This window comes from Meriones unguiculatus, chromosome 3, assembly GCF_030254825.1.
Source record: "Meriones unguiculatus strain TT.TT164.6M chromosome 3, Bangor_MerUng_6.1, whole genome shotgun sequence".
Lineage (NCBI taxonomy): Eukaryota > Metazoa > Chordata > Mammalia > Rodentia > Muridae > Meriones > Meriones unguiculatus.
Genome location: NC_083351.1, coordinates 71,040,993 through 71,062,480, shown reverse-complemented (window position 1 = coordinate 71,062,480; position 21,488 = coordinate 71,040,993). Strand labels below are relative to the sequence as shown.

General features: G+C 45.7%; 1 protein-coding gene across 1 annotated transcript in view; it reads left to right on the top strand.

Moving 5' to 3' along the window:
• LOC110555510 (solute carrier family 23 member 1-like) overlaps positions 1-21,488 on the top strand; it is a 46,245-nt gene that overhangs the window by 12,489 nt on the left and 12,268 nt on the right. Inside the window, exon 4 of the mRNA XM_060380172.1 lies at positions 18,848-19,007. Within this exon, the coding sequence (XP_060236155.1) occupies positions 18,848-19,007 (160 nt within the window). The remainder of the gene's footprint in view (positions 1-18,847; positions 19,008-21,488) is intronic.

Sequence of the window (21,488 nt, the reverse complement as noted above, 5' to 3'; positions counted from 1 at the left end):
TCTCAGGATCTGTCTATTTTCATCTCCTCATTGCTGGGGTTACCTTGTAGACACATATGACCGCCCCTCCCGTGTGTGTGTGTGTGTGTGTGTGTGTGTGTGCGCGCGCATGCACAAGTGCGCTGGGGATTGGAGCTCAGCCTCTTGCTTTCACAGTAGTCTCTCCTACCCACTTAGCAATCTTCTCAGCCCCAAACTACAATTTTTAAAAAAAAGCAGATAAAGATCACAAATAACAAATATCCCCAGATATAGTATTGCCTTAAAAATTATTATTTAACTGACAGTCCCCTATGTATTTTATGGTTTTATATTCCAGCCAGCTCTTCATTTTATAGCAAGAAGGAAAGATAATCAGTGGCCCTCTAGGAGACACTAGTACAGATTTATTTGCTGTTCACTGCTAGCTGGACTTCACTCTGCCTTCACTCACAAATTTGGCCCCTACAAACAGAATTCCAATGAACTCTACGTAGACCTGATGGAAATTTTAAAAATCCAGCGATGAGATTATAGCTCAAAGTGCTTATGAAAGAATCATACTAACTTTGTAACCTATGTTTCTTTTAATTGCCTTATAACTTATATTTGCAAGTTTTAGGCCCATGTTAATTAAAGCCTCTTAGTGCTTCTCCCAAGGAATGTAAAAGTTCCTGACATTAGCCATCTGTGAGGGCAGAGATAAGAAAGAGAACAAGCAGAGATCTCTACTAGATGGAGAAAAAAATCACCGGCTAGTGCCGGTGAGATGGGCTTTGTTTGGAAACTGGGTCAAATGGCCCCAATCCTTCTCCTGACCTTTGATCCAAAGTCTGTAACCCCCACTCCTCAGAACAGACATGGGATGAGTTAATCACCCTCCCACATTTAACTGTGGATGGCAGGAAATTCCAAACTGACTTGAAGATCAGATATTTACGACAGGGCTGACTGGACCTAAGGGTGACCAGAACTGACCAATTATTTTAAAAGTTAGACACTTCATCCAATCCTAAATTGCCAAGAAGTCAACCCCAGGAGATTCCCGCCTTGTGTCTTTTAAAAACCTAAGCTCTTTGTCTCCCGGTGCCACTCCTAGCTGACCAGCAGGGGTGACCCCATTGTACAATGGTTAAGAAGAGTCTCTTGCGTTTTTGCATCGATGGATGATTAGTTTCCTGAGTTCTCTTCATACCTTCTTATATTTAGGCTCTTGCTGGGCCTCACACTGCTTACCTGCACCTGCAAGAAAACAGAACTTGGAGGTGCCTGGTGCAAGCTGGGTGTGGTAGCCCACACCTGTAAATCCAGCATTCAGGATGCAGAGACAGGAAGATTGCAGCAAGCTCAAGGGCAGCCTGGGCTGGATAGTGAGTTCCAGGCTAGCCAGAGTTACACAGGAAGATCCTGGCTCAAAATTGACAAACAAAAGCAAACAAGCAAACAAAGACAGTTTGCCTGGTTTACAGTGGCCCCTGCTTCTGGGCACAGAAAGAGTCCATCTTGTATCTACATCAATGACAACCATGTTTTCTCTGATGATTTTGCATATTTAATGATTATCAACTTTTACAAAGATAGCTTTAGCTCCAGCCTTGTGTCCCAGCCATCCCTTTCTTCACCCACACGTCAGGGCCATCGTCTAGAGGCTTCCTTGACATTCCAATGCCGCCTCTGGTCCTGGACCCTTGTGTCTTGACGCTGAGTGACTTGGCATTGTGACAGTGGGAATACTCCTAGAAGGCATGATGACACCGAGATTAAGCAATGGGTTCACTACACACAGGTATTTTACTGATCTCAAACTGTGTAAAGACATCTCAGTCCCTTCTAACAAAATTTATCTTGACTCAGCTTCCTCTTATCAAAAACCTTTGAGTTCTCATTGCCTTAGAATGCTGATGTGGTATGTAGGGTGTAGAGGTGACAGTGAAAAGAGAATGCATAGCTAACGGCTGACACCTGTTGCTTTTCAAATTTTATAATGGTACAGGTAGATCATTACTGAACATGTCCCTGGGGCTTTAAAAACCTAATTTATCTTTTGACAGTCTCATACATGTATACAGAGTGGATTCTGGTCCCTCATCCTTCCCCCTTCCCCCCACACCATCCCACCAGCCCTCTCCTCTTACCAAGTCCCCATCCAATTTTTATGTCGTTTTGTTTTGTTTGGTTCTTGCATCTGACCCACTGGGTTCAAGCAGAACTGCCTACTGGGGCATGTGTGCGGAGCTGTCCACTGGGGCATGTGTAACTCAGCAGTGGCTCCACCACTGACGTTGCGGCTACACAGTAGCGTCTCCCCTTCCAGCAGCCTGCTTCTTCCCTGAGCTCCCCTGCGCAGGGTGGGGCTCCCGGAGCACCTCCTTCTTCTATGACTGGATGCTTTTGGGCAGACCCTACACCGGCAATTACGGTCATGAATTCACGATGCCACGGCCATGTCGTGCCTGTGAGTCAACATCTCACAGCCCTTCTCCCGTCCGGCCTGCTTCCTTCCCAAATCACTTCCATCCGATAGAGCTACCCCAAGTTCCCGCTTTCTCTGCGAGGGTGAGGGAGCTCCTGCCTACATCTTCACGATGTAGTGAAAGTTAGTGGGGCCTCCAAGTCCCCCTGCCCCTGCCCCCGACACAAAGTCCAGATTAGAACTCAGGCTGCGGGCGTCCATGCTTGAGGCACTTCCATAATTAAAATGAACAGCATTTCAGGTTTGGGGCAGGTTTCCCTTTTCTCTGTTCCCTCTTCTGTCACCTCTGTGATTTAGGAGTTCTCCCACAGGCACAATGAGGAATCAAAAAATAGTCAAAGTTTACTGTAGTCTACATTTCAGGCCCTGGAATCCACACTCCTCCCCCTTCCAGGGACCCTGGGACTAAGAAGTCACAGTAGCCACATACCAGACACCTGATGTCCCCTGCCCGGATAGGAGCCCCCTCTCACCCTGCCCCTAGAAGAGTTACAAACACAAGGCCTTTGTGATTGGAGCAGCCCACTCCGCAAACATCTGATGCTATTAATTTTTTAAGGATACTTCATAACTGTGCCTTCTTTTAAAATTTATCTTTTGTCAATTTCATATATGCATGTAATGTATTTCAGTAGTTTTTACCCCACTGCCTTCTCTTGTCTTTCTCACACTCTTCTGATTCAGTTACTATTTCCAGCCTGTCTCCCTCTGTTTTCTTTTTCCTTTCCTTTTCTCCCCCTCCCCCAATCCCCTCGTCCTCCTTCTCCTCCTTTTTGGTGACCCCAGTGAGTGCCTAGTGTTGCTTCCAGAAGCTCAAGTGAGAGGTTATTTAGCGTCCAGTGGCTACACTCCTGGAGAACACGCTTCCCTCACCCCAGCAACCATTGGTTGCCAGTGGCTCCTCCAGAAGGGGTTGGGGCCTTGCACATGCCTGCCCCGCTCAGCAGTGTTTACATGTTGTGAAGGTGATAGTTGCTGCCGTGAGCTCATAGTGCAATGGTTGTGTCATGTCGAGAAGAAGCATGCCCCAACACGCCTGTCTATTCTTGTCCTCTTCCACTCTTTCTGCCCCTTCCTCCACGGGGTTCTTTGTTCCTTGACATGAGTGGTGTAGACTTTCCATTCAGGGCTGGGCAGTCTAACAGCTCCTTATTCTCAGCTCTTTGACCAACAGTTATGAGTCTCCACAGCCATCCCCACTGTGAGAAGAAGCTTTTCTGACAAAAGCAGAGAGCTTCCCTGATCTATGGGCATAAATATAACTATTTAGAGAGCAGTGTGATGGATACATCACAAACATTTGATGCCGTGAATTACAGTCATGGAAAGCCTTGAGGGCCAAATCCTAGTCCTAGCTTTGAGCTGTGCGCACGTAGAAAGGCACACACTTTCACTAGCTCTTGGATTTTCTTATTTGTACAGCGAAATAATTGATTTGCTCATATACCAAGTCTCTCTCATTTCTAATATTATGACAATAAGCAAATGTATTTCAGCTGATTATAGGAGTAAGTCTGTTAGCTTAGCCTTCTGGGTGCTCTTTAAGCCTCACAAGCTAGGCAGGAGTCAGGGTTCAAGGAATTCAAGGAACTTACACCCTAGGGAAATAAAATTATGAAGTAGACCATGCTGACATAGTTAGACTCTGAAGGAGTAGACAGAAACCTCAGCTTGGTGACACCCATAGAAATGGTCTTCCCGTCAGGTCCTAATGAGTAACTGCCCGGGAATTGCAGGTTGTAATAATGAGTATAGGAATGAATCAAAGGCCAAGTAGATTTGGTTAATCTGCTGGTCAGTAGATAATGCAGTGCTTTTTATACACAAGACACACAGATGCTGGTGTTGCAGTAAGATTTCTGAAAAATAAATTAAACCTAGTTACATAATGGCAAAGAATTCTAAGAGTGGCTAACCCTGGCGCTTGGCCTGATAGAGCTGTGAAGGCCTTTCCCAGTGTGGGGCCAGCTGCTGAAACCCTCGACACTCCTCGAGGCTTCTATGGCATGGCTCTGGGGCTCTCCTGTGTATCTCTTGACTTTCTACTCTCATCTGAAACCCACTGAGGTTGTAAAATGAGACGACCCCATTCCTTTCAAACAGGCCGCTAAGTTTACGTGGTAATCTCTGAGGAAATAAACGCTTGTCTGTGCAGCTTCAGATGTACTATCTCTGGCAATAATTAAAGTTTAAACTGGAGGATTTCTTCTGAATTGGTTTAAGGCAATCTCTCCATCTTCCTTTTTTTAAATTTAAAGATTTATTTATTTTTAGCTTATGTGCATTGGTGTTTTGCTTCCATGTATGTTTGGAGATGCCAGATCTCCTATAACTGGAGTTACAGACAGTTGTGAGCTGCCATGTGCATGCTGGGAATTGAACCTGGGTCCTCTGGAAGAGCAGACAGGGCTCTTAACCACTGAGCCATCTCTCCAGGCCCTTCTATATTCCCTTTATCTTGGGCTATCACAAATGGAGCAAACAGTTCTGAGCCTGAGTGCCTTTGACTTCACACCTTCATGCTCCAGCAGAATCCCAATCTTCCCTGCCTTGGCTCAGCTCTAGCCCTGTCCTTGGTTCTGTTACCAAGTCATTAGGATCAGAACCTGGGCCCTGGCAGCCCCAACAACCTAGGCTCAGCCACCTGTCCTCAGGAGGCCAATTAAACAAACAAGTAAAACTGAAAAACAGATAAAGGGTCTTTATTCAATGTGCCTACACCAGATTTAGGAAGAGAGGCAGTGACACTGTCCACTCCTGAACTCCAGCCTCAGGGGCCTGACATGAGGTTAAAACAGAGAGCAAGAGGCACGAGTGACTAAGAGTTCCTGGTCAGGGTGTGATTCTCCCCATCACTGACCCATCTTTGGCTCAGCTCCAGTCTCTCCTGCAAGGTGGTCTGGAAAATCGTCACATCTGTGTAAAATCGCTGGAAGATGAGGTCCTCCCCTGCCTGGCGCCAAGGCCTCAGCATGAGGCTCTCTTAGCATGAGACTCGGGGAGCAATTCCAACTTCTTGGGGTCCACTGATTCCATAGCTGATGTCCAAGGAGAAGGAAGAGTACCGTGTCTCAGGAATGCCTTCCTGCCACCACCGGCTCTCCTGCTGGAACAGGCGCATGCTAACTGTCCAGGTAGAAGAGCAAGCTAGCGCCTAGTCTATGAGGAGGCAGGGGGACTTGTGTGACAGGGGCTAGACAGCCGGGGCTGAGCTGGGCTGTGTCTCTCTCTTTTGGGGGGTGGAGGGAGGCAGGGTCTCAGGTAGCCTAGGACAACCTCAGATTTAATCTACAGTCATGGCTGGCTTTGGACTCAATGGAGAACTTAGAGACCAGAGAACCAGCCATGAATATATGACCCCTCAAAAGAGAGAATTAAATTGGAGAATGTATACAATGCTGATGCCTGGCACAGATTTTTTTTTTTTCCACAAGGATGTAAAAGAACAAAACTATCTATAGAATTTTGTACCTTGACCTCCACCATTAAAATAAATATTTAAGATGTTTCCATTACAAACAGAAATGCTTCTCTGTCCACACACAGTGCTTTTTACGTATTCTCCCATTTCACTAAATGCACACTGCAATAGCACTTTCTAAAAGCTGACCACTCAGGGTTTCATAGCATAAAAATATTCTCATTTATTTAATGATTTCCTATTGAATCATTTCACGTTCACCACCACCATTTCAGTGACCAATATAATTGATGAAGGAGAGGTAAGCATTTATTTAAAGATAGAAAAAAAAAAAAACAACTGAAAGTACATTGTAAGCTATTTGTGGGTGGCCTCCATGACATCACCTGTGTGCTGATAAGGCTTATCTGGTTTTAGATAAAAGGAATATGGAAATAAGAAGGTGGGTGGCTATGAGTTATGGAATTATGGTGATTTTAATTCTCTCTAATATTTGTCATCTACTTGCCATTAAAGTATACATGATACTTTATGACCAGGGAAGATGATAACCATTTGCATATTTTGTTCATTTGTTTGGTTTGGTTTGGTTTGGTTTTTGAGACAGGGATTCACTGTATAACCTTGGCTGAAACTCACCAAAAGATCAGGCTGGCCTTGAACTCACAGAGATTCACCTGCCTCTGCCTCCTGAGTGCTAGGATTTAAGGTTTATGCCACCACTGCCCAGTTTTTTTGTTTCTTATGATTTGCATTTTTAAAGATTATTATCAGAGCATGCTATGTGAGCTTGTGTCCTCCAGCCTATAATTGAGAGCAAATGACTGGTGCCTATTTCTTTAGTGTCCGTGGAGGTTGGGAGCCCTGGTTAAGGCTCTGGCCTGAGATTCCTCTGTGACTATCCCTGCTCTTCACCTCTGCCCCACACTCCTAGGTGTGGGGTTTTCCGGTGTGTGCCACTACGGCTAGCTGCAGCTGGCTTAAAGAAGATGAACAGGCTTCCCCTCCCATGTGAGAAACTGTCCTCTTCTGTTCTTCTAGCCCCAGGGAGACACTCTCACTCTTCCTAGCTGCTTGTTTAGGTTTTTCCCTCAAGTCTTTAAACAATGTACTTCCACTTTAGGTATTACCGATCTATGTGCCAATATGACTATTCACAGTTTGATTTTCTTTCTTATCCTACCATACACAGGCATACTTTCCACGCTCCTACCTTCCCGTCTGCCCAGCCGAGATCAGTCTTCAGTGTTTGCACTGTAATGATATTTGGAGCTGGCTCACAGAGAGAATTTCCTGCCCAGACTTTTGTTTCTAATATGCTTAATTTACTATATACTTATTTCTAGTTAAATTCTAAGCAGCTTACTGTCTAAATCTCTTCTTAAAACTCATTCACACTACATAGTCTACCAGCCTCACTCTTCTCAGTCTTCTGGACTGCTGATATGCTCTGGGGTAGCTTCTGTCTGTTCTTGGTGCACATCTGTCATCCTGAAATGCCCTCTCGCCCTTTTCAGGAAACCCGCCTAATGTCGGTTTTCTGTTGGGCCTTGTTTCTGTGCTTCCTTTTCCGTCTTCTGATATGTAATCCTCAGGAGATAAAGTGTGAGAAGTAGACTTTGTGAAAATATTGTGGTTCTGGCCTCACCGTCGATTGATACTTTGGCTGGGTATAGAAATTTTGGTGAGAAGTAATTTTCTCTTGGACTTCTGAAAACATTACATTATCATGTAACATGCAACATGATTTTAAGGATCCCTCCACTGCCTCTCTTGGAACCTGGAAGGACCTTCAACTCTTGAGATTCTGTGTCTTTGTGACTTTAGTCCTGTTGTTGTCCAAACACACTATTTCTTTTTATTCATAATTTTCTTGATTTATGACTGCAAAGTCTCTTAGGTATAAGTGGGAATGCTTTCTTTTCATTCTTCCTTCCTTCCTTCCTTCCTTCCTTCCTTCCTTCCTTCCTTCCTTCCTTCCTTCCTTCCTTCCTTCCTTCCTTCCTTCCTTTCTTTCTTTCTTTTAAAGAAAGGGACTTTTTTAAAAGCCAAGGATGACTTTGAACTCATGCGGAGGAATGTTTTAAAGTTTTTAAAAGTTAATTTTCTCTCAGCTCATGTTTAGAACTACTGTTCTAAGGCTGGCCAGAAGCCCTGAACCTGAGTGGGTCCTTGGCCTTTAGCTCAAGGTGCAGGCATGCCTGTCACCTGACTGCAGGGGCCACAATTCGAGTTGCTCTTAATCGTAGGTTCCGAAGTTTCCACGGTGGGGCTGGGGAGTCTGATACTCAGCTTCTCTGTGCCTCCCATCCATGCTGCTGTAATATTCAGAAAAAAGATCTCCCGGTCTCTCACCCGGAGGGACAGGAGCTGGCCAGAAGGATTCTGGACTCCGAGTGGGATTTTTGAGCTGGAGGCGTTATATACACGCCGACGGGAGCGCCCGTGTCTGGATGGTCCTCCTCTAGCCCCCAAGCCTTGCTTGCTGTCGGCCTGTCCAGAGATCCTGTGCTTTGCCCTTTCCACACGGCAGACCTCAACTCTTCTGCCGAGACATCCACTGGTGCTTAAAAGAGGCTTGAAACTTGTCACGGCTCCATGTTTATCCCCACTGAGGACCATTTCCTGAGACCTCTCAGAAAGCTGCCACTTACCTGTTCTGAGTGGGACTTCTTTCCCAGGCCTGGCAGCTCCCTTACTGTTCACCATCTACTTTTCAGTTGCCAAAATGTAGTGCAACTGTTTCCTGATCCATTCTCTTTACCCTCGGGACTTATGCCCCCCAAATACATTTTAATGTCAGTTTCGTGGTTTCAAGAGGGGGCAATTTAAAAAAAAAATAAATTTATTCATTTATTCATTTTGCATCCCGACCACAGTCCCCTCCTTCCTAGCCTCCCGATCTCACCTTCCCACGCTTTTCTCCCTCCTCCCTCCCCTTCTCCTCAGAAAAGGGGAGCCTCCCTTATAGCCCCACCCCCACCCGGCCCATCAAGTCATTCCAGAACTTAGTGCATCCTCTTCTTTTGAGGCTGGAAAGGCAGCTCAGCTAGGGGAAAGCGATCCAAAAGCAGGCAATGGAGTCCATGTCAGAAGTGACCCGTGCTTCCCTTGTTGCTAGGGGACCCACATGAGGACCAAGCTGCCCATCAACTATATATGTGTCAGGGACCTAGGTCCAGTCCGGGCTTGCTCAGTCTCTATAAGCCCCAATGGGCCTAGGTTAGCTAACACTGTTGGCCTTCTTGAGGATTTTTTTTTTCTCCTCTGGGACCTTCTATCCTTCCCCACACTCCTCTACAAGAGTAACAGGGGGCAGTCCTGTTCATAAATCAATGCTTTCCTTTTTTTAAACCAGAAATTTAATTTACATATAGTATCTAAACATATATTAAAATATTAACTTTGTCTTCGTTAATTATCATAAATATTTTGTGTATTTTAAAGCTACACAATAAATAAATAAAATAAAAGTCTTTAACAAAGACTTTTGTACACTAAAGGTTTTATATTTCTAGGGTTAAAAATGATCTTTTTTTTCCAAAAACCAATTTTCTCAGTATTATTTATTGAATAATCATTCATTTCTCTAGAGAATATGAGTCTGTGCACCTTAGACTAAGTTCATTTTTGTTATAATGATGAAATAAATTTTTGTTTCATTTCTTTAAAATAAACACATTTTCATGCTTCTCACCAATGCACATTTTATATATTGGAAATATGAAAATAAATAAGTTAAAATTAAAAATAGACCATTCAAGATAGTACTGGTTAGGTAACAACCATTCCTTATACTTTATGCCATAATCTTCCCAGTTTTTATAAACATATTGTTTTATAAATATGTTTATAAACATATTTATCCATATCAGCTCAAGAGCACTATCCATTCGTGCTAATTTTTTACTTACATTTTATTTATTTGTTCATTTAGTGGGGGATGGGAGTTGTCATGTGGATGTGTAGCGATCAGGAGGACGTCTGTGGTGGTCAGTCCTTTCCTTTCATCATGTGGATCCCAGGGATCCAACTTGGATCATCCAGTTGGCAGCAGGTACCTCTTTCTAGCTCTTATGTTCTTGCGTATTCTAGGAATTCTCTTCATAGACAATAATTCTATGTCTTCAACTAGAATCTCACTGTTTATTTTTATTAGTGTGTGTGTGTGCATGCGTGTGTGTGTGTGTAAAATGTGACGGACTTTTTCTGGAGAGATATGGACAAATGTCTACTCATCCTCACAGGGGCTGACTCTGGCTACAACCAAAGTCCAACTTGGTGAGTGAATGTTTTATTGGGGTTACTTACAGGAATAGAGGTGAGGCTCACTTACAGAAGCTGCAATGAGTCATGAGCGAAGTGCACTGCAGCGCGGGACAGCTCACAGAGCTGGGAGCCTGCAGCACATGCACAGCCTGCAGCAGCGTGGAGAGGCCTTTCCAGCCGCTCACCCGGTCTGAGCCTCTTCAGCCGGCAGCTGCTCTCTGCTGCTTCCAGCAACAGGCAGTTTGAGGGGGACTCCCAGCTGCCTTTATGTGCCACCGCAAAGGGAGGGTGTGAGGGGATTTGGTCAGTCTCAGACACCCCCTGCAGCTATTTTGAGTTGTGTTCGTCTTGTCTTATGAGCTTCCTTGAGGTATTTCACCTCCCCTTAGAACATCTTGTCAGTTCACTTCCCTGCAAAAATCCTTTCTTTCTTCAGCTTCCCTCCGAGATGGAAGGCTTTAATTTCAGAAGAAACTATATAATTGTGTGTGTGTGTGTCTGTCTGTCTGTCTGTCTCAGTGGTGTATGTATACATGTTTTCTTGGCCACACACGACTCAGACAGAAGCCAGAGGGAGGTGCTAAGTGCCCTCCTCTCTCTGTCTGCCTCCTTTCTTTGAGGCGGGGTCTCTCCCTAACCTGGAGGTCATGTTATTTCACATACGTGGCAGCCGGCAAGTCTTAGAGGTTTTTCAGTCTCTGTCCCTCACTGCAGGAGCCACAGGTGTGTGGGGGCAGTATGTCTGCTGTCCTCAGATATGCACAGCATTCTTAAGGACTGAGCCACCTCTCCATCTGGTACCTCACTGCTTTAAAATTAATAACTCTGTTGCGTGCTTTATTTGGCTGAATATATTTTCCTCAATCTGTAATTCCAGATTAGTCTCCAAAGCACTTTACTGAGTAAAATAAAACATCTTGGAATTTTGATAACATTTGCATTACATCAATAGATTAACTTGGGATATATGGCAACTTTGTAAATTTTTTTTTTAAAGAACATGTTGGATATATGTCTCATCTATGCAAACCAACATTTGTTTTCCACTGGAGTTTTATTTTTAAACAAATTATCCCAAAGATATTTAGAAGTATGCCCTCTTCTATATTTTATGAGCACCTACACTATTCCACACAGAAAATTCTTCTCTAAGCCTTCAGACCAAGAAACATTTACCTTCTTGTTGTAAGTATCTGCACAAGCAAAAGTCGGGCTGGGTTTTCTGTCTCCTCCTCACTGGAGAGACTCACTGAGTCACAGGAGCCATATCAACAGAGAACCCTCTGCTCCTTCTGTCTGGGACACTTGGGTATCATGGTCACTTTTCTTCCTACTTAAACTTTCAGTTTCAGTTTTGGAAACAGTCCCTGAGCCTGTTTGGGATGCTTAGCTTGTGTTCTGCTAGCTCTCAGGCCTGAAGCTGGCATCTTCGGTTCTATTTCTCACTCTAAGCTCTTGAGCTGATAGTTCCTTGGACAGTGTGATTTGACAAAATATCATCTTCATTCTTCATATTTAAAGGTTACATTTATTTATGGGGATGCAGCACACATTACGGGTCAGAGGACAACTTGCAGGACCCAGGTATTTCCTTTCACCAAGTGCATCCTGGGATGCATGACTCAGGTCATCAGGCTTGGCCACAAGTGGCCTTACTCACTGTGTCTTCTTGGCCCCAGGTCTCCCTTTCTTCATCATCGCTAGCTTCCAGTACTCTTATCTTTTTAATGCACTTTGACTTCTCATTAAGAGACTGAACATGGCTCAGAATTTCTAAAGTCTCAGCAGGACCTCCTTTCCTTATTGTTGGAGACTCTCGTATCTGAAGAATAGACTGGATGGACCCCGGGCTGCCGCATCAGCAGCATCTACAGTCTTATCACAACTCCCTGGATCTTCTCACGGAGATGCTGGGAGGTCAGGACCTCTCAGGGTAACTGCACATGATAGGCACATTAGGAATCAAGAGAGGCTGGCAAAGGGAAGGACAGACAGGAGGGGGAAGGATGGAGGGACAGAGGGACGAAGGAAGGGACAATGATGGCCTCTTGGCCAGTTTCTCACTGAAATGTATCTTGGACTTAGGATAGATCATTAATGAGGTCACTTGTTCTGGTTTGGAGGATAACACCCATGTCAGATGATCAGGGACTGCTCCTATCAATGACAGTCACACCTGAACTTCGTTTTTTTGTTTTAGAGTGCTGCCCAAAGTGTTTGTATTCTTCTACATTCCTTGGGTGCACTAACAGATGTGGAAGAGATGCATTTGACATATTTAGTCACACTCAAGGTTACTTCAAGAACAGCCTATTTCTTTCAGTACCTCAGCTCTCCCCGGTCTTTTCCCAGGCTTTGCCATGTTCTTTGAGATGGGCAAAACCTTCCCTTCCTGTCATCACAAATGCTAGCTTGTATTTCATTTCCTAATACCCCCTCTCTCTGGAATGGAGACAAGGAGAAACTGCCGGGACCAATGTGAGGAAGGAGAAACCCTAGGTCTATGTGATTCACGGCGGGGGGGGGGGGGGTGAGGATGTAGTCTGGAGACTAGCATCTGGCCCTGGCCCAACCCCAGACCTGAGGTGTTCCTCTTCCATGTGAAAATAACAGTCATGATGATGCATGAGCTCTATGATCTACAGACGCATAATTTCCCCTGCACCACTTGAAGCAAGTGTAAGTGTTAGTCCTATTGTATATAAGAGGGAACTTAGGTACTGAAAGGGAATGGTATTGGCTCAGAACCCACAAGACCAAGTTCTCAGCATAGAGGAGCTTTGTTTGCCCCAGAGGGACAGAGACAGGGTTAAGAGACAAAGACAGGAGATAGAGGAATAGGGAGAAGGGGAGGGAACAAAGGGAAAAGGAAGTGGTATTTGTCCTGTAAGGGGGTGGGCAATGACAAAGGACCGCCTCTGAGGAGATAGATGTGGCACCTAAGAAAATGACAGGAAGGTAAAAGGGGAAACCCCATGTTAGGAAGAGGTGTTTAATTTTAATTGAGCATGTTAAGTAGGTGAACCAAAGGAGCTTTTGATTGCTGGACTTTAATACTTTGATAGCTGGACCTTGGTATTCAGCCTCAGGAGAAGGAAGTGGCCAAATAAAAGAACGGAACTTGGTGGCTAGCTTTAGGAATGTAATCTAATCGTTTTCAGCGAGCAGAGGGAATGAGGGGGAGGACAAGGCCTGCCAGAGCCATGTTTTCTATACTCCAGCTGGCTAGTGTCCCTTCAAGTACAAAGAGATGAAACGACTTGTTTTCCTTCGAATCTTGTTTGCAAAGTGTTATGGTCTGTGCAGGCTGCCATGGCAAAATACCATCGCCTGAGTGACTAAACACCTGTCAGCACAGAGCTCAAAGGGGATAAGAGACTTTATTCTTGAGCCAAACTGTCAATTATCCTTTGCCCAGGAACGTGGATTTTGGTTGCTCAGAATAACACTTTAATGTGGAAATGGTTTCATGAAGTTTTTCTAATTATACAACAAAAGGAAGTTGTAAGCCAAGGTGTTTTCAGAATCGCTGGTGGAGATGTCATGTAGGCAGGGTGCGGGAAGATGAAGTCCTTGTGGTAGGCTTCAGAGCCTGTTGGACATTCTTGGCTTTTGGATTGGTGACAACTTGCACTCTGTTAAGTTGATACATTCCCTGAAGTTTTCCCTGATGGCCACAGGGCTGCTGGCCAAGACACAGAGAGTGACGGGTGGCTACTAAGTGATCCAAGTCAGCCCAAGATAGTTCTCCCTGAACACACTCCGGCCTGTCCGCGCTCTCCATCATCAGGCAGTTCTTGGTTTTAAACTATTTTTGTCATTATTGGTGACTGAGGAATATGCGCAGAGGTCAGAGGACAACTGTGTGGACTCTCTCCTCTGCTTCCAGCATTATGTGGGTCCCAGGGAACAAGTTGTCAGCACCGGGCAGCCAGAGCCGTCTCCCCAGCTGCAACAACCAGGAAGTTCTAGCCAGTCGGCGTTATAGAACCTTCACCCCAGCATACCTTTTTGTTTGCTCCTGGGCACCTGTGTTCACCCAGCAGAACTGTGTTTTGCTCATGGCTCTGCACTGGAAATTTGAGAATCTGGGTGTGCTCGTGGCGCCGGCTTCCAGGTGGCAGCCTTCATGCTGGGTCCCCAACATGGTGGAAAAAACTCTCATTTTGTTTCTTCTCCTCATAAAGATACCAATCTGTTCTTGGGGGCCTCCCCTTCATAACCTCATTTAAACCCTGTTCCTTCCCAGAGGCCTCATCTCCTAATAAGTACTGTCACAATGAGGCTAAGGGTAAAACAAATTTAAATTAGGGACAGTACCCTCTTTTGGTCTATGCACTAAATGATATTAGCTTCCATAGAAGCAAGAACTTGGGAAATGGGGGACAATGCTCACAGACCTTCCATCCTGGGGAATCTACCTTTTAAGAGAAAGACTTGTTGGAGGTCAAGAAAGGCCTGGATCTGCAGTGACTAGAAGGTCTTCCTGGCTATCCATCTTCTCCTGTAGGCGCAACTCCAACCTTGCTGCCAGAGCCCCCTCAAGGGACTCCCGCAACCACTGTAACTAGTTGTATCCTTTTGCTTCATGGCTGTCTGCTGTCTGCTATCAGTAAGTGCTGGGACTTCTTTACGATTCTTCTTCTCAAGGAGATGAGGTTCTCAAAAGAGGAATCGGGAGCTGGAGCAACAACTCAGCAATTAAGAATGACTTCTCGCAGAGGTCCTGAGCACAGTTCCCACCGTGTGAGTGTAACGGCAGTTCTGGGACATCTGCCACCTTTCCTGGCCTCCATGGGTGCTGCAGTCATGTATATACACCCTTACACAGGCACACATACACACACATTCTTAAAGGAATCAGATACGTGAATAAACAATTACAGGCAGTGTAGCAAGCACAGTACTGTTTTATATTAAGGAATATGGTAGCAACAGGAAGACAGAGCTGGCTTTGCTTAGGAAGCTACAGGGGCTACAGCGTTTGAAGAATGGTAGGGGTGGGAATGTAGCTCAGCTGGTAAAGTGCTTGCACAGTATTCTGGGAGCCCTAGGTTGAGTCTTAGGTGCATACCTGTAACCCCAACACTTAAGCAGAGGTAGGGGGATCAGCAGTTCAAGGTCATCCTCAGCTACCTAGTGAGTCTGAGGTTGGAATGAGGAGGAGCCAGTGGGGACAGAAGCATACTTGCGTCCATGTTTCTGGCATGATGGATACCATGACAGGGTACTGGGCATGTAGGTTCACAGACCAACTCTCTAGCTCCCTGTATCCCAAAGGAATTAGGGAATAGAAATTGATAGAGTAAATTTAATTTATTTACAGTTTGGCCAACCCAGCCAGGGGAGAGGGTTTCCTCCCCAGCAGACAAAGATTAGAACATAATTTAGCTAATAATTAATATTTTAATATAGTTAATTTACCCCTTTGAGGGATAAAGGGTAAGCGTGAGATTGTCTTCACTATCTGATAGACATGTTTTTATTCAAATTCAGGTGAAGAAAATGAGATCTTAAAGATCATCCATTCTTGTTTGTTTTTGTTTTTTTCTTTTTGGAGACATTGTTTCTCTGAGTACCCTTGGGTATCCTAGATTTGCTTTGTAGACGAGGCTGGCCTTGAACTCACAGAGATCTGCCTGCCTCTGACTCTCTGAGTTCTGGGATTACAGGTATGCACCACTGCGTCTGACTAAGATCATTCACTCTTTAAAATATTTATGGAGTGGAGAGTGGGATTCAATACACTGTGGTAAGTCCTTGCTGTGTCCTAGTATGTCGGCATGTCTCCTGGTGAATCGTTAGCAAACAGATAAAATTAATATGCATGCCAGGGAAGCTGAGAGCATGTCCACCCAACCAGATCTAACAGAGCAAGGACAACAGGAAGACTGGGGCACAGAGCCCTGAGGTGGAGTCCCACCACGGTGCTGGTGAGATAAGTTTCTAAATGAATTAATAGAGCTGACAAGAGTGAGTCCACCTACCTAACACACGTCGTGGCACCACAGCACAGAGAAGCGCATCAGCAGTGAGCCCTCAAACACAGCACTGGCCTCAGCATAGACAGGTACTACCGGCAGTGTGAGCCGCCTGACATGGGTGTGGGGACCAAATTTGGGTCCCCTGGAAGAGCAACAGGTGCCCATCACCACTGGGATATCTTTCCAGCCTAGTAAACAGGTTTTTGTTTTGTTTTGGTTTGGTTTTGGTTTTGGTTTTAGAGACAGGGTTTCTCCGTGTAACCTTGGCTGTCCTGCACTCACTTTGTAGACCAGGTTGGCTTCAAACTCACAGAGATCTGCTCTTCCTGCCTCTGCCTCCCAGAGTGCTGGGTTTATGGGCATATACCATGGCACCTGTCTTTAGAAAACACTTTATAAAAATGAAAACGAGGGCCAGAAAAATGGCTCAGTGGGTAAGGTGCTTGACCACCAAGCCTGATGGCCTGGCTTTGACCCCCAGGACCCACAAGGTAGGAGAAGAGAGTTGACTTCTGCTGACCGTTACTTCACCACCACACACATGTGTGCACACACAAACAAATAAAATGTAAAAAAAAAACTCCAAAATGTACCATTCTTAGGCAAGAATTGTTAGAATTGGATTTGGCGATTTCAAAATTGTGCAATGAGGTTATAGATGGTAAAAACTGCCATAAAATTACAAGAACAAATGGGCGTCTTTGACGGACTAATGAAGTGCCAGTGGATATTTGTAAAGGCTTTATTACACACCTATAAAATAAGACGAGGCCAAAATGTTTTTTTAAAGTGTCTGCCAGCTTTTGGTGGTAGTAGTTTTAGGTGATGGAGTGGTTCCTGCCCTCCTGGGCTCCAGGGATAATGAAATGGCCGGGACCCAGAGACCCACTGCCACAGTGGATTGTTCAGAAGCGTAATAAGAGTATTTATACAGATCGGGGGCTGGGGGGAGTTCTCGTTAATGGTCGCTCTGTGGGGTCAGGGCTACATATACACAGAGAAGTGGCCCCAAGAGCAAAGCTTGGGTCCTCTTTGTCTGAAGGGCGAGCTACAAAACCCCACTGGGCACTGGGAACTGCACTTAACATTGAACTCTGTGAGGCTGTGTTTTCCTATCCGTATGTTCCAGTGATTTATGAATAGGCACAGTCAGCGATTAACATGACAGCCAGGAACTAGGATAATACTGTTGACACCTTGTCATGTTAATGAACTCTTTTGAAAGACTCGAGGTAACTATTAATGCTTTCAGAGTGCGCTTGACCACAGGTAGCTGAAACTGTGGAGAACAACCCCACGGATAAGGATGGATGACTGTACAAGCGGGTGTTGCCTCTCCATCATAGCCCTGATCCCAGCACCTTATTCCTGCCACATGGCAAGTCCTTGGTGAGCATTTGATGAGTGAGTCGGAAGTGTGGACTGTGGCTGAGTAGGACTATGACTTCTGTGTCTTGTGTCATGGACCCTGTGCTTACCCTCCACATGACAGTGTTCAGCATGCTTCTCCCTTCTGTCCTGACGCTTAGCTCTAGGATTCTAAAGTAAAGACAGTTACACACCTACATTCGTGCACCTGCATTAACACAACCCCTTCATGTGTTCCTGCTCTGCCTGTACCACGTGACCTGTTTTATTCTGGAACTTGATAGCTACGGTTTCGCTCTAAACTTTAGCAGCGTGTTGGCCCTGCCTGAACTCGGAGATCAATCATGAGTCTGTTTGCTTTTCAAGGATGCAGAACCGAGTTTGAGTTCTAGAACCCACATAAACAACAACAAAAACACCCCCACAAAACAAAAAACAACAACCAACCAACTAAACAAACCAAATCAGCCGTGGTCATGAGCGCTTGTAATTCTCAGGCTGAGGAGACAGAGGCAGGACTAAAAAAATAGTAATGTGGCTAGTGCCCTAGGAACCACACTCGGGACAGTCCTCTGGCTCCGTGTACACAGACACGTACCTAGGCATCTCCCCCACAAAACTGCCAGATTCAGCAGGCGACAGTGACAACCTCATTCAGGATGGTGAGTCCTCTCTACCCCCAAGTTCTAACGTCCTAAGATGGTGAGACGGTCTGTGAGCCCGGCCTGCTAGTGAGCCAGGTTTTGGAGGCTGCTACAGAGTGATGTAGTCTGGGCAAGCACTGCAGGTTGCCACAGAGCTGGAGGGACAAGCTCCCCAGGAACCACAAGGGTCCAGACATGGCACGTGTGAGAACGGCCCCCACGCCTGTTGTGATAAGGAACCCAAAGGCAGAAGCCTGAGATGGCCCTTGGCTCGTAGGCGTGTGAAAGAGTCCAGGACTCACACTGAGGCTGCACAACTCTCAACGGCATGGAAATAACTTGTTGGGGACATGAGATGGGGAACTGCATGCTGTGAGCCGTGCTAGGGACAGAGGAAGATGCTCTGGGCTCGGCGTGGGGATGGAACCCACTGTGTCCTCCAAGTTCCATGCTGGCTTCCCACAGCCTCAGAGCCCGGCCCCTCCTCCTGACAGTGCACCCGGGTCTGGGTTGCTTCTCCCTCCCCACTGCTGCCAAGTGTCCCCCGGCTCATGGCATCGCCTTGGAACTCAGCAACAGTTCCCTGCAGCGGAAGGAGCAGGGCCGCGTGTTGCCACTGAGCTAGGAATTGGACTTAAAGGCCCTCTGGGGCTTGTGACAGGCTGGTGTGGGAGGATCTTGTTGCTAACCACATTTTGCCCTCCCTCAGGCTGCCCATTCTCCAAGGAGGAACCTTTGCCTTTGTGGCACCCTCTCTGGCCATGCTCTCTCTTCCCGCCTGGAGATGCCCGGAGTGGACTCTCAATGCCAGCCAGGCGAACATCAGCTCTCCTGAATTCACTGAAGAATGGCAGAAGAGGATCCGAGAGGTAACGGAGAGAGCTGCCTACTCAGTAGAGTCCTTGCTCAATGTTTATTATCAACTCCCCTCGAGAAAGATGTACTTAATCCACTGACACAAACGAGAGTCTGTCCTCAAGAAACTGGCATTCCAGTGGTGTGTGTGTATGTGTTTGTGTGTATGTGTGTGTATATGTGTGTGTCTATGTATGTGTGTGTGTATATGTCTCTCTCTGTATGCATGTGTGTATGTGTGTGTCTGTATGTGTGCTTCTGTGTGTGTATGTATTTGTGTATGTGTGTGTCTGTGTATGTGTGGGTATATATATATGTCTCCGTGTGTATGTATGTGTGTGTGTTGGTAGAGAAAGAGAAACACTACAGTAGGAAAAAATCACATCGCTCTAACATCGCCCCGAAGAGTCTCAGCCTAACGAGCCACAAAGCCAGTTCTGTCTGTGCTACAGTATCAGGTCTTTCTGCTGGACAAGGCCTCCCGCAGGAGTGAGCACCAGAGGAAGCCTTTTCATGTCAACCTCTTTGCACTAATCGACCAGTGCCCCGTTGTTTAGCTCACTCTTAGGATGGAATGGCACCCCGTGTCTGTGTCTACTGAACCACATCCATCTCACTTCCTGAAGCCGTGCATGGTGAGCAGGCCGACTGCACAGCACACAGCCAGCCGCGGGTGAGAGCAGCCACAGGAGACACCCTGAGATGGAAGGAACAGAATGCACAGAAGTGCTGCTTTTAAGAGACAGCTGTAGGAGAAACAGGAGACTTAGGAGAGGTGACCAACAATAACTTTCCCTTCCAGTGTTATGGCAGCTGGTGCCCCACTCCTCACATTGCCACTGTACAAAATGACGTTCTCAGATGCTGTTTAAAGGGGACTTCATGGTTAAACAGACTTTAGACACAGCCAAAAGGAGACTCAAAAGCAAAAGGCCAGCTAGGAAATAATTGAGAAGGTGGCTATGAGTGACAGAGAATGGAAAACCTGAAACCAAGGACATGGAACGTGAGCTAAAAAGAAAACCCAGCTTGCACCTAATGGGAGGGAACTCATGAAAGTATTGGAAAAACAGAGAGGCAGCAATAGTGAAGAGAGAAAAGGGTGAATAGTGCAGGGCCGTGAATACACAGACCAAACAAAAGCATAGGAAGTCCTAAGTGGGAGAGCTACACAGCAGCCCACAGACACGGCGATGAAATGGTGACACCAAATACAGAGGGCACTGAGAGCCGAAAGAGAGAAACGCAGGACTGGAAGACAGTTCAGTGGCTCCGTGGGTAAAGTGCAGACATAGGGACCTGAGTTTGAATCCCTAACAACCACCCCAAAAGCTGGGCATGGCAGCATGTGACAGTACCTTAGACCTGGGGAAGGGATGGGGACAAGGATCTGGGGTCACTGTCAGCCTTCCAGCCAATCAGTGCGTTCCAGGTTCAGTAGGAGACCTTGTCTCAAACAGCAAGCAGAAGCTGGGTATGCTGGTGCCTTCAATCTAGTGCCCAGGAGGCAGAGGCCAGCCTGGACTACATAGTGAGACCCTGACTAAAAAAAAAAACCAAACACCAAAAACAAACAAACAAAAAAACCCAAAAGCGAGGTGGGGAAGAATTAAGGAAGACACCGATGTTAACCTCTAACTGCTACATGCACACGTCTGTGTACACACATACAAATAATAATGTATTTCAAAATACCCCACAAAAGGATAGGAACTAGATGTTTAGTGTCCTTTTTACTAGCAATGCCAGGGCCAATAAGGTAATGCCACATTTTCAAAGTACTGAGAAAAAAAAATTATTATTCTTTCCCCAGATATAAAAATCTGTGGATATAAACACATCTAGAAGACAGTTTGGTAACATGTCCTTTAGCAAAAGTACTGGTTGCTCCCCCGCAGGGTCTTTCAACCATGGGCTTTTACCAGGTTTACAGTAGCAGGCATGAATTGCCTCTCAAATCCAAACAGAAAGAAATTGGCCATTACCAGATGACGGTCATGTCACTTATATCACCGATAGGCTCATAGTACGCAAAACGTTGGTATTAAAGCACGGTGTTGTCTACCACTGAGTGAGACACTGATTCTCCCTCGCCACCTCGCCTCCCAGCACCTTCCAGCACTGTGAAAGCCAGCCAGCAGGAAAGACGACCTCCTTTCCTTATAAAGACACCAATGTTGCCATGGAGGCCTCCTCCTCTTGGCTTCATTAAACCCAATTACCCTGCAAGACCCCCATTTTCAACTACTATCCCAGTGGAACTAGGGCTTCAATGAGTGTATTTTGGAGGGGCACAATTTAATTCATAGAGGTAGATAAATTAGTATCAACTATAGGGAGATATGATGCAATCCATATTAATGAAAAAGAGTATAGAAATGAGCAAGCAAATATTTGATAAAGTAGCATAGAAAGCAGATGATGGAGTTTTGAGTCATACTCTTCGGGCACATCTATGAAGTGTGTTTATCGTGGGATTTCTTAGACCAGCTTAT